At 43.4% G+C, this 13,316-nt stretch overlaps 1 protein-coding gene across 4 annotated transcripts in view; it reads right to left on the bottom strand.

Moving 5' to 3' along the window:
- Nucleotides 1-62: 62 nt before the first annotated feature.
- Nucleotides 63-13,316, bottom strand: part of itih6 (inter-alpha-trypsin inhibitor heavy chain family member 6) — a 13,816-nt gene continuing 562 nt past the window's right edge. Inside the window, exons 2-17 of one of the 4 annotated variants that reach the window (XM_080764190.1) lie at nucleotides 12,779-12,814; nucleotides 11,384-11,538; nucleotides 8,683-8,793; nucleotides 7,897-8,144; nucleotides 7,342-7,511; nucleotides 6,775-6,891; nucleotides 6,507-6,678; nucleotides 4,679-6,355; nucleotides 3,886-3,918; nucleotides 3,738-3,755; nucleotides 3,555-3,602; nucleotides 3,433-3,462; nucleotides 3,229-3,273; nucleotides 2,898-3,011; nucleotides 2,109-2,492; nucleotides 63-493 (exon numbers count right to left, since the gene is read on the bottom strand). In XM_080764190.1, the coding sequence (XP_080620316.1) occupies nucleotides 228-493; nucleotides 2,109-2,492; nucleotides 2,898-3,011; nucleotides 3,229-3,273; nucleotides 3,433-3,462; nucleotides 3,555-3,602; nucleotides 3,738-3,755; nucleotides 3,886-3,918; nucleotides 4,679-6,355; nucleotides 6,507-6,678; nucleotides 6,775-6,891; nucleotides 7,342-7,511; nucleotides 7,897-8,144; nucleotides 8,683-8,793; nucleotides 11,384-11,538; nucleotides 12,779-12,814 (3,624 nt within the window). In that variant the 3' untranslated portion in view covers nucleotides 63-227. Of the gene's footprint in view, nucleotides 494-2,108; nucleotides 2,493-2,897; nucleotides 3,012-3,228; nucleotides 3,325-3,432; nucleotides 3,463-3,554; nucleotides 3,603-3,737; nucleotides 3,756-3,885; nucleotides 3,919-4,678; nucleotides 6,356-6,506; nucleotides 6,679-6,774; nucleotides 6,892-7,341; nucleotides 7,512-7,896; nucleotides 8,145-8,682; nucleotides 8,794-11,383; nucleotides 11,539-12,778; nucleotides 12,815-13,316 lie in introns of all 4 variants that reach the window. The other 3 variants (XM_080764188.1, XM_080764191.1, XM_080764189.1) reach the window with 3 other exon arrangements.

Here is a 13,316-nt window from a genome sequence, read left to right on the forward strand (position 1 = left end):
CCAGCTCCACCCCCCCCCACCCCCCCCCCCATCCACCCCACCCCACCCCCTCTCTTTGCTCTCAGAGGAGTTGAGGATGACTCAGTAAGACTCACTGACATCCTGTCATTTTTGCATGCCAGGAGTCCCAGCGTTTGTTCATCCTTCATCAAATAATCATTCCACGATGATTATTATGACTTCGGCTGTGTCCCAGGAGTTTATTTATTCATTGTAATTCGAGTTATTTATAAGTGATCCACCACATAGCTCTGGTATGGATAACCCAGCAGTCTCTCCACTTCGGCCTTGGGCACCACCCAACACCTTCCGAGGTGGCGTTTCCTCACCGTGTCTTTGAGAGTCTTGTCTTGCAAGGTGACGGGCATGTAGGTTGACCCCAACTTTAGCGTCCCCCTGGCCAGAATCCCCTCTTTGCTGTGTCGGTGCACACCAGCTGCCCCCAGAGGATCCCTCGCAGGAGTGACACTCATGTCGGCATGCTGGAACTGTCCTGTACACAAGGAAAGTACAAGTACAAGAATCAATTTGGAGCTGAAATCCATACAGTTTTTGCTCCTGCGCGTATGAGCTTCAGGCAATATTACTTACGAACCAGTATGTGTCCTACCACCTCCAAACAATGCAGTTGTGCAAGTTATATTGGTCTTACATTTAAGGCTGATCCCCAAACATTCAAGGTTCGAATGTTCGCTCGTTAGGGTTGGCTCAAATCTTAATTAATGGGTTTGAACCATTCGTTTTTTCTTTTTCTTTTTTTTAATAAAACAAACAAACAAAAGAAAATGGTTTAATTCCATGGTTAAACTTGCTAACACTTCATCTTCAATATAAAATTGGTATTGTCACAAACGCAAAATACAATGTTGGGCTTAAACTTCATTCAAAGCTGAAGGGAAAACATATTTCAAAAGTTGGGGGAAAATGTATATATTAAAAATGTAAGTGTAACCCAGCCAACATGGCAACCCGCAAATGGCAACCCATGTCAACTGTCAATCAAGGCAATATAAAGGTGACATCAGTTCCTACACTCCCCACTCCCACTTCTACCTATGCAAGATGGCTGAAATGTTTGGCAGCAGCATGGCAGCATCCTTCGGTGAGTCATATAGGCTTGGTGTCATTAACTTGGATCAACTGGTTAACTGTTTGTTTATTTTGAAAGCATTTGATTTATGATTTATGTTTGAACTTTTGGTTTAATAATTAATATTGATGTATTCTATTATAATATATATGTTATGTTATATAATTATATATATATTATAAAATAATGGGGGAGGGATGATAAGTGGCCCAGGAAATTATTCTCCATTTCATTTTCTCCATGGGCATTTCAAAACTTATTTAAAGACTTAAAGTGTCGTACGAAGCCAACTCTTGTCGTGACAAATCATGACAACACGCACAATATTTTGGACCAAATGATTACAAAGAAGAACAAAACGTGTTGTAACCTGCCGTTTTATCTACTTTCTAATTCTTTGTTTGGCCCGAAAAATTGTGTTCTGTCATGATTGGTCCGAATGTTCACTCGAAAATTCCTGCCGAAGTTCGAGTCCTAAAATAAGGGCTAGGGTACAGCCTTACTTACATTACATACCGGTATACTAGTTTATGCCACCGCTGTACACATTGGTTAAAATGACGTTTTATTAATTGAAGCAGCACTATGTAACCTTTTAAATGAATAAAATGTAATGTTGTGCAATCTGTAGAGTATGTCAAATGTGGTTGCATGTATTTAGTATCCCTGCTCTTCTATTGAGACTTTTAGATCAGTGTCAAAGGTCATGTCTCACCTAGACAGTAGACACAGGATCTGACATGAATTACATTTACAATTTAAGATTCAATTCATAGAGGTGATAGTGCATGCACATCCACTCCGTTTTTCCAGCCCAGGTGCTGGAAAAACGGCAAAACATTGAATTAATAATAAGCCAGAGTTTTGTTGCAGACTCAATTTTTTAAGATTAAATGTATCCCCTGAACAAGCAGGCAGGCAGCAGGCTTTATTAGCTCAATGGTAAAAATGTCAGCAGGAAACCGGGTTCAGACACGACACGACACGACAACACAACACAACACAACACAACACGTACCAAGAAGGCCTCGAGTCGAGGCCGAGAGCCCCTGTCCGTCTGTGATGTAGAATCCCAGGTGGGCCATTTGCAGATAACTGGGGTGCTTGTACTGGTGGAACAGAACCAGGAAACGCACGTCCTTGGCCAGCTCTATCCGACAGCTCCGGTGGTTGTCCACGGCGACCCTCACACCCTGGCGCGTCATGGAGCCCTGCTGGTTGATGGGCAAGGTGTCCCGCCCCTCCCCCTCCACCACCGCCACGTCCAACGTGAGGGTGATCACGACGTGCCCGGACGTGCCCATGGAGGAGGAGATGGTGATTTTGTCAAAGTAGGTTCGAGAGCGTTCTTCCACGCCGTGCTTGGAGGGGGCGCCCATGAGGTGACCGTCCACAGTGATTCCTTAATTGCCAACGGAAAGAGAAATGTGTTTAAAAACGATGTATTTGACGAGGCAGATATCGGCATGTGAAAGTGGATTTAATACGGTTTACAGCTTTCCGATGTCCATTTTACTGGAAACTGAGTTGGGATCTATAATTATAGAAAGATCCTCAGTGTTGGGGTCCACTTGGTTACATTTGAGTTACAAATGGATAAATTAGTTTTTTTTTAATGTGTGTGTTTATGCATAATTTATAGTTCTCCACATGATGGTGTCGCGTGTCGCTTGCCAAAGATAACTGACTTAAGTGAAAGCGTGATCAGTGAGCAACACTGTTGTGTGCCGAAGCATAACTGAGGCTTCAATGTCTAGCAGGAGAGGATGCTGCTCTGTGGAACATGGCTCTGTGGAATATGGCTCACCTCTCTCTGGGTCCTCTAACAGTCTCAGAACATCATTGGCCCTGCCGTCTATCGTGAAACACAGGTTCTGATGGAGCTTTGGCAGCTGAACCACAAAATGAGGATCTCCGTCAACTACAAAAGACAACATTAAACATGAAAGTAACATCATCATCTCCCACTGAGCATTCTTTAATAGTCCAATATAGACGTATAGAAGGGTCGTCTAAAAATGGGTTAAAATAGTTTAAAATGAAAGTTGTTTTAGCAGTCTAGGCTTAGATTAGACGTTGAAGCAACGTTGTTTCAACATCTATAGACGGTCTATGTATATAGAAGATTGTATGCCTACCTGAAGAAGAGAAGACTCTGACAGAGCTCAGTCTCGCCGGGGGGTCTAAAAGGACAAGACATTCAACTAAAGGACAGTCCTCCTCCAGCCCAAGCACTGGAATCAATGACAGGTCTAGGTTTGCAAGCAAGCTGTATATTATTAAGATAATTAGTGATATCTTAAAGTGATACTATTGCTGTGTAAACACCACCCATTACCTACCAAATGATTCTGCATCAGCGGTATCATCCCCTGAAAATAAAAAAAAGTGAAAAATTGAATCCTATCAGAATCTTTTGAAATTTCACTGAATTTACTCTTGCAGAGGAGGATTTTAAACTCACAGGAATGATAGTTGAGATCGTAGTCATAATCATAAGTTGCGTCATAGTCTGATAAATAGAAGGAAGAAATTCAAATGTTGGGAGGAAATAAAACACAGTACATTCAGTACCATGCTAGGGAAGATTAGTCCAGATTTATATCAGCATTGCAACTACAGTTTGTGAAATATTAATAACACTCACCTTTCACAAGGTCAATATCTATGATAAATCGATATAGGAGAGAAAATAAGATTTACAGTTCAAACTCAATTGCAACTGATTATAATGGAACAGTCATTTAAAATGTAATAGACATGTCAAAGCAGTGGAGTAAAGAATATATAGTCACCTTTTCTCTGGATCTGAATGGAGGTGGAGACATCTAGTGGAGAAATACAGAACATGCATTAGGCATGCTTAGTGCTACTAATGATAATAATAATAATAAACTTTATTTATAAAGGCCTTTACAATGCCAACCATCCATAGGCATAAACGACAAAAGTCAATTCAAATTCACATTTAAAAAAGAATCACACCGGTGTGAAGTGAGGTGCGCTCTTATCATCGTACATCATCTCATACTGGCCAATCAGAATGTCTGTTGCCACAAATGTATGTCATATTTGGTGGACATTTGACCTAATTTCTCCTTTCATTGTCTATAGCAAATATGAGACGTGTGGGGACAAGATGACGTGAATGTTCCATTAATTGTCAATGACATTTAATGTTTGTGTGTTGCGGACATTTTACGTCATCTTTGGCCGACATTTGACCCAATTTCTCCTTTCATTGTCGATGGCAATGAGATATAATTATATTTTTTTTGTCTGGTTGGTCGGCAGACCACAGCCACGTCACTGTGACTCAGAGACATAACCACAAACGATTAGATTTACAAAAATACAAGCATAGACATTTCGCCTATTACATCTAAGGAACGTTTTCAGATGCGATTTAAAAGATGACACTGACTTAGCCATAAATCTTCCGGCAGGGCATTCCAGAGGTGCTCGGGGCCGCAGAAGAAAAGAGAACGACGACTGCACTGTCTCATTATTCAACACGGCACTTCTAAGAGCATAATTATAAGTTTGACTCATCGACCAATAACGCAAAGTAGAGCTCGGACAACCTACCCAGAAGCCCCGCTGCCTCCCATAGTTTTGGTCCTTCGGTTGCACCAGGCATTGGTGCAAATGTTGGTAATATCTGTACGGTAATATCTATATCCAAGTCTGAATCTGAACTGTTGTCTTGCGAGGCTGGAGCTGGGACAGGACTGGGGGACGTCAGGGGGGTCAGTGACACCTGAGGCATGGCGGTGACATCTGGTGGGGGAGCGTCTGTGACAGACATGGAGCTGTTCTCTGTCTCTGATGAGGGCAGGGTCACTCTGAGGACTGTCCTCGCCGTGCTGGGCTGCAGCGTGGCCAGTTTCCCGGGCGGGGGCGCGGGATCGGTTCCGATGAGTGGTGTTGTTGTAGTGGACGCGCCGAGTGTAGTGGAGGTTCTCGTCGCGGCGGGAGAGTTTGTTTTGATTAGATGAGGCTCCGGGGTGGAGGATTTGTTGGGTGCTGGTGGAGGGGCGGTTTTGAGGGAGTTCAGCACAGAGGAGGAGATTCTCCTACGAGGAGCAGCAGAGGCTGTTTTGGGTGAATTAGAGGAGGGAGTGGGGATCTTCCCAGAGAGAGGCGCTGGAGCTGTTTTGCCTGAAGTTGGGCTAGAGGTTGTAGTGGTTTTCCTGATGGACGGTGATGCCACTGTTCTCCCTGACGGAGGCAACGTGGAGGAGGTCTTTTTAGGTTGAGGGGTGTATGTGGGGCGTCCATGAGGTGGCTGAGGTTTTGGAGGCTTAGTGACTGCAGGATCTGATTTAGTTTTAGCAGGCTTGTGATTAGAAGGTGAGCTCGCCTTCTTCGAGGCTGCAGCTGTTTTGGTGGTAGCTGCGACCGTGCTGGTCGTAGTAGTGGTTGTGCCGGATGAGGTGGTGGGTTTCATAGTGGTAGTGGTTGGAGACGGAGTCGCCTCATCCGTATCGGGCTTTACTACCACTAAAGACGTGACCGGCGTGACAAAGTTATATTTGAGCGAGAGGTTGGTGGCTTTGTCCGCCAGTAGCCTCTGCGCTGCAGGGTCATTGCTCTTCAGTTTAGCCAGCAGCAGTTCTTTGATGGTGAAATAAGCCCAGAGTCGGTGCACAAAGCTGGAGACTCCCTCGATTCCCTCAACACAGCCTACTGATTCTGCAGTCCCATTCCCCTTCTCCTTGGGGATCAACACATTATTATCCACCGTCATGCTCTGCTTTGAATCGACAGCGCTCAGCGACACCTTCAGATCCTTGATCCCCGGCTTAACCCTCCCGGTCACCACCAGCTCAGAGCCCTGGAAGTAGTTTGGGAAAAGGGAATGTGTGACATCGAACGCCTGGTCGTCCAGGTAGGACAGTTGCACGTCAGACAGCAAGGGGCTGGCCACTTCGTCATAGAAGTCCTTCAGCTGCAACGCGGCGTCTGCATCCTCGTAGACCATTCTGGCCACGCCGCGGTTGTCCAGGGCCAAGCGTTTCAGGAGTGCAAAGTCTGCGTCGTCCCCAAACGCCAGGCCAAACAGAGACGTATCGCCAAGAGCATTCTTGGCATTGCTGAGGATGGTGTCGCCCGCTGTCACACCGATGGTTGCTTCTCCGTCGGTTAGGAAGATCACCAGAGGGACACGGCGTGCCCCAGAAGACGAGGACTGGCCAGGGCCGGCAGAGAGAAGGGGGTTGACAAGCTGGGCAGCCGAAAGCAGAGCTGCATTGATGTTGGTCCCTGAAGCAGGATAGGATCAGCAACATGATGATGGAGAAAAAACATGAATGAATATCAAATAAATTGGATTGAGCAAAACAAAAGTATATATCTTTAAAAGCTTTTATAATAGATGTTGTGATTTCGTGAATAATTCCAAATTCCAACTCACATCCTTCAGCGATTATTCTCTTCACAAAGTCTTTGGCTTCTAGCACATTCCGGCGAGTTGCCCGAACGGTGCGTCCCTTCCTCCAGGTGTGAACCTTGTCCGAGAAGGTAATGATGTTGAAGTGGTCTCCCTCTCGAAGATCTCCTAGAATGGTGCCCATGGCCTGCTTGGTCTGTAAAATCACCAACAGAACGTGTTGTCATTTCATATTGCATGTCGACTATTTGACGTCTTTAGATATGTTTTCATTCTGTTTTTCCTACTGCACCTGTTTTATCTTGGCACCAATCATAGAGCCACTGATATCAATCACAAAGATGACATCTTTGGGAACCACAGGAAGCCCTCGTGGTGCAAAATAATGCACAAAGTAGCCATCATACACCTGGGATATAGAGGCACAAAAAACACATAACCAAGGTATCGCAGAGAACTCCTTTCTGACTGTGTTATTTGCAAATAAAGGCAAACATCGAGAGATAAAATGCAAAAATGAATGAGTAGAACAGAAAAGACAAAAATATGGCTAAACTGCCACAAACTAAAGAATTTTGCTAAGGCAAAAAGAGACACCTTTCACAATGCACTTCCTCTTTCATCTGGCCACACCAGAACATTGCTTGTGTGGCCCAGATGACGCACGCACGCACGCACGCACGCACGCACGCACGCACGCACGCACGCACGCACGCACACACCCACACACCCACACACCCACACACACACACCCTGACAGAGGCCATAGCCGTCACAGTATGAGTGTGCAGAGTGACTGACTGACTCAAATACAGCATACACTGAGGGACTGATGATGCTAAAATGAACAGGTGCTCACCTGGACATCACCCATGAGGTCTGTGAGTTGCACGTCATACTGGATGATGAAGTCTGCGTTGAGGCCCTTCGTGGAGACACTGTTCTGCTGCTGCAGCGTGGGGCTGTAGCGGACGCGGCCACAGCCATTACTCTGCTGGATCTGTGTGGATGCAGGCGGGTCGCCATCCCCTGCCAGGAGGAGAGCATGTCAACAGACTGAGCATGTCATTCATTCCCATGTGGTAGAGCTGATAACATATTAATTATTTTCTCAATAGGTTGAGGTTATAGAGCTGAGAAACCCAAGAGTCGTTCTTGAAATGATAACTCTCCAATGCCAATGCCATACAATGAAGGAATCTAACACAGCTCTCAATGAGCTATGGATGGACCAGCTATCAAGTGATCGCTGGGAAGTATGGATATGGGTCTTACACTATTTGGTTTGGAATAGACCCATCTTGTCTCTATCAGTCATAGTGACATTGTCCTGCATCAGATAATTTGTCTCCATCCTAATCAGGTTCTCCAAAAGCCTCTTCTGTTAGCCTCAGTCTGCCTCTCAATACTTTACCTTGGACAGTGTTGGAGAGCAGTCGACTCGTTTTGAGTGGCAGGACTTTGATGAAGCTGATGCCCGTCCTCTCTGATATACTGACGTCCAGAGTGAGGTTCTGGACCGGCTGACCGGGCCTCAAACCCAAACTGAGCTCGTAGCGTCCAAGCCGCCGTGGCAACAGCTCCTCATAAGTCAGGGAGAAGGACATTCGCTCCCCTGAGGGCACGCTCACTGCTACGCGGAACTTCTCAATCTCCCTCTCTCTGTAACACAAGGAGTACAATAAAGAGTAGCTTGATTTTGTTGACAATGTTTGCATGATATTACAGTGTCCGAAATAAATTTACTTGCTGCATGTCCAGGAAATCGTCACCCCTTATAGCCCTGTAACACCCAGCGTTGCAATAATACAACATATTTTAATTCATTAATAATTCATTAATTGATTGATATATTTTTTTATGATCTTTTTTCACCTAAACGTCATCATTGATGTTCATTGCAATGCCATTGCAATGCCATTGGTCATGATATTTGCATATAAATACCCCCCACAGAGGCTGAAATTCACACAAATAAAAAAATCTCTGGACCGGAAATTTTAATAATTAATTTATCATTATAATTTTAATAATTATTATAAATGTGCATACAATTTACATAATTTCCTCTGATAAGTCCTAGTAGTAAAAAGTAGTAGTAAGGTTGAAATCTCTTTTTAATCCGGGTTTTACAGGGTTAAAATGATTTTCCAAAGTGGAATTGTGAAGTGCTATATAGCTACAGGTTCAAAATACCAACTTGGTAGCAACGAGGCCGGCTGTTTTTCCTTGCTTCTTTGCAGCATCGTAGATTTTCCTGGCGGCGGCTCTTTCCTTCACCTGGGCAACGTACACCTTGCCATTGGAGGTGCTGATGGGATAGAGGACGGAGAAATAACACATGACTCTCTTCTATCCCATTCTGACCTGAGATCAGATTCATACGAGGTTTCCACTGGACACACACTGGTCTGATTAACCCATTCTGACCTGAGATCAGATTCTAAAAATGTCAGTCGTTCTTCAATTTTTCAAAAATAGCAGACCTACAAACTCGTAGCGCGCCACTCGGTGGCACGCTATGAGCTTGTAGATCTGCTATTTTTCAATAGCTAAAGCATAACATGATGCTAACACCAAAATGGGATCCCGTTCAGAATGGGCTATGTGAGCCACAGCATAATTCGTTGTTGTCGGGAGGAAACTAAATTTTTGAGGTTTTTCATTTTTTCTTGGCATAAACCAGTGCTATTGAACACCCTTTACGTCTGTGTGTTGTTTCGAAAATATTGAACCAATGGAAAGTAGTATAAAAAAGTGCTTTGGACAAGACCCTCAAAATGTCTGCTAAAACAACTAACTCCACCACCTCTCCCCCTCTCATGGAAGTAATTGACAATATATAAAGTTACAACACCAACTTTGATGAGGCTGTATTGCTTTGTTTTAAAAAAAAAATACGGTTTTCTTAATTTCCTGAAAAACTTATATTTTTCATTTCCTGAGAAATGAACATTTTGGAGTTATGAGGTTTCCTCCCGACAGCAGAGATATAGAATCTAATGCCACCGGGAAATTTAGCATGATTTATTTTATTTAGCTCCTTAACATTTGCACCCGCGGGCTCCTGTATGGGAAACCAAACATGCATACCCCGCAGCCCCACCCACCCCCCAGCTAGGGAGGTATTATGCAAGTCGATGGGCTATATACTGTAAGTAGTAGCTTGTTTCAACTATGCACAAACATATATATTGTGTTTGTAGTTTGCATTGAAAACATGAAACATGAGGTGGGGTTGTTTAGCAGAGGTGAGTGGAAAGAAAATAAGATTAATGAATACGGATCAAGCAAGCACTTTGTACCTATGAGGCCGTATACACAGGCAGCTACACCCAACAAAATCCCAACAGAAACCTCAGCTTGAGGGCGTAATCCAAGTCACACCGCCCAGTTCTCTGATTCCTACTGCCGTTGCTCTTGTCACGTGACGAGGTGCTAAAATAAGGTCAAGTTCTTTGAACAAATATATCCAAATAGAAAAACAACAAGGGCCAACCAAAATAAACCCGCAGCCTTGAAGCAGGTCTTGTTTCAGACACAGCCGAATGGCATGGGAGAGCCCAGTGGAAAATGGAGTTACTTGTATTTATATGTGGCTGAGAAGGTAAGGGAATGGCTTTACTTGAGTGACCTACACACATGGAACACAGTGCTCTCAGTCTGAGACACAGAAGTGCCACAGAACCAAAGAAACACATTTGCCGCAGCTATTTTCCTTTGGATAGTCCATGATGTGCACTGCATTTGGCAATAACTTCTGAGTATATGTGTAAAAATGGGCATGTATGTGCTAGTGAGTGTGTGCGCGCGCGCGTGTGTGTGTGTGTGTGTGCGTGCGCGAGAGAGAGAGTTAGAGAGTTAGAGCGAGAGAGAGAGAGAATGAATAAGGGAGCAATTAGTGATTATGTATAGTCTACACACACGTCAGTGTAAGGTTGTAAAAACTACATGTTTTTCCAGATTGGTGTTTTTGCAACATGCAAATGTGTATGTGAAATGTTCGGTACGTTATGCACACATGTGTGCGTGGGACCTACAGTATGTCTGCATTGGCATGGTGCCTTGGTCAACAGTGCAGAGCAGAAACGGGGATAAGACTTGGCATATTCCTGTCATTTTCTCTATTAACTTTTTAACTTGTATTTACAAAGCCTGGTATTCATCTGCCCTGAGGCTCTACCCCCCCTCACCTGCTTCCGCTCTCTTTCTGTTGGGCCTGCAATGGTGGCTTATTTTGTTTTCTTTATATTTAGCAGTTTTAAAGGACAGTGGTTTCCAGCCCTCTTGGTAATCCAATGATGTGCCTCCTCTCAACCGGAATTTGGGTTCCTAACATAACCCCTCTGAAGTCACCGACTATGGGCTGCATTTATTTATTGGCTCATCATCTGCAGCATGCCAAAAGTCAATTTCATTGCTAAAAAGATGGTTAAAGATGGAGTGCCACAATTTTTCTCCCACCCTAAAACATGATCATCAGGTATTATTATAATATAAGGAGGAATAACTTTTTCCAAAAAGTATACAGTATTTGTTAAAATCATGCTTTTATATGGACACGCCCACCAGTTCATTAAGTATGCCTGGTTTGCCTGGTGGGTGGTGATGGGTGGTGATCCACCTGAACTGAAGCCGCACCCACATCTGTAGTTGTATGATAAAGGGGGAGGGGTTAGGGGAGGGGCTGATAGTGTGATGTCACTATATTACTGTTTATTTAATTGGCCCGTTTGACTGTTAAGGGTTCTGCCTCCAGGAAGAAACCCTAAATACAAAGTTAATACACCATTGCACATACAGTACAAATGACTCCACGGTGTCTAATGAAGTACTGTCACCTCATAGACACATGAAAGAATTGTGGCACTCCATCTTTAACGTTTGACTTTGAGACTCACATGGTGAAGTTGGAGATGAACGCGGAGGAAGGCAGGTCCACCTCGAAGGCAGACTCCTTGGTGAGAGGGAGCTGGTTCCACACGGAGCTCTGAACTGTGGTCTGGGCGTAGCGGGACACCACTGAACATTTCACATGGTAGTCTGTCACCTTCAACTGAAATGCAACATAGAAACATACACTTCTAATATCTCTCTCTCTAATATATATATTAATATACAGTATATGATGAGAGTCATGTTAAAGTAGAAATGCAGGGGCTTCTTTGCACATAACATAATCCTGCATTCAATAAACAACTCTGTACAGCATATTCAGTCATCCAAATATATTTTGGTGAGGGTGACAATTTAAAACACTTTAATGTTGTTTTCACAATCGCTGCTGGCTATTGAAAGTTAGTATACACTGGCAGAATTAAAGAGATTATAGTTCACAGGGGAAGTGTATATGGTGGGGAAAAAAAGCAAATAAAAATCTGCCAATTATTCCATTCATCGACTATATGAGGGGACAGCCCCAACACGTAAATGTTTTATTTTGTGACTACCGCATTTTGTGAGATCGCAAATTAGAAGACGGGACCCTCATGGGTCAATCTGTACACAGTTTCAGAGTTGAAGTATTTTTGTGTGTAGGGAGCAGGATGGAAAGTCACATAATTGTAACCCCGTTACATATATGTATTTTTTTATCATTGCCATCGGTGGATCAAGCATGGTCCTGGCTTTGGTTTGACAAGTTCAAACAAAACACAAAGCCGTTCTCATGCATGGTATCTCTCGCCTCCTCTTGTTTACTTTAAGCAGTACTACTGGCGCCTGCTGAGACCAACCATGGTCAGCTCTAGCCACATCAGGACCAGGAGACAGACCAGAAGTAGAGGGGCACAGCAGCCCTCCAGTTCACTGGCATCTAGGAAAGTTGTGGTTCACTCTATAGCAAACAGATGTGTTCATATAATTTCAGTTTACCACCGCTTCTGCACGCTTGAGGCATATAGAAGTGATGTCTAATGATGGTACTAATGAAGTCACTGTTTAGAGCTGTTCTGTTCTATATCAACATATGTACTTGTATGTTAGCTCTGTATTCCACGATACTATAGTCTCTAAAAGAGCAAGACAACTTATTAAGCATGTTGTTTCAATCCAGATTTTGGAAAAAATGCACAGTGACGTTACATGACACCAAAAAGCTATTCTTGTCAATTTGGGGTCTTACATTGTTTCACTACTTTGAATTTGGCAATGGACATTCGTAAGAATGTCATAAGGTTTTTGTTACGGAAAGCAAACTGCTGAAAGCATTCGCTAATCTTACACAATAAGCTTTATATTTTTCAATTGTGTGTGTGTGTGTGTGTGTGTGTGTGTGTGGGGGGGGGGGCCCTTACCACTGGCTTTGCTGGTTTGCTTTGATGTCTCACTCTCTGGAAGAGAAACAAAAAAAATAATTTCACAACTGCATATAGGAGTTTTTGAGTGAGTTCAGTTGTAGCTTAGTTTTGAGTTGTAGGCCTATATGTTTTATGTGTGGAAGATAGGCATGATGAACTTATTAATTGAACAAAACAAATCTGAGAAGTCATTTAATCCATTTTATATGGGCTACTAGTACATCAAAGTTACCCTATGCTATATTTTGTTTACACACAAAAAAAGCCTCCTTTTTTAAGTAATCTCCACAATCTGTGTGTGAAGGTTGGGTCTAGATTTTGTCAAAATAGTCTGAATCAAAGCCATTCATGAATGTCAGGGAACTGGAACTGGAAATAAATGCTTTCACTGTATGAAGGGGCACTGAGGGGGCATGGTTTGGTCTCAAATGTAAATTTTGCACACAAATCATTGCTGTGTCAATACATTACCACATATCCTGGAGATTGTAGGGAATTAAACATAAACAAATTGTTTTAAGGCTGCACGGAATAA

Source organism: Protomyctophum bolini (assembly GCF_963924005.1).
Source record: "Protomyctophum bolini genome assembly, chromosome: 5".
NCBI lineage: Eukaryota > Metazoa > Chordata > Actinopteri > Myctophiformes > Myctophidae > Protomyctophum > Protomyctophum bolini.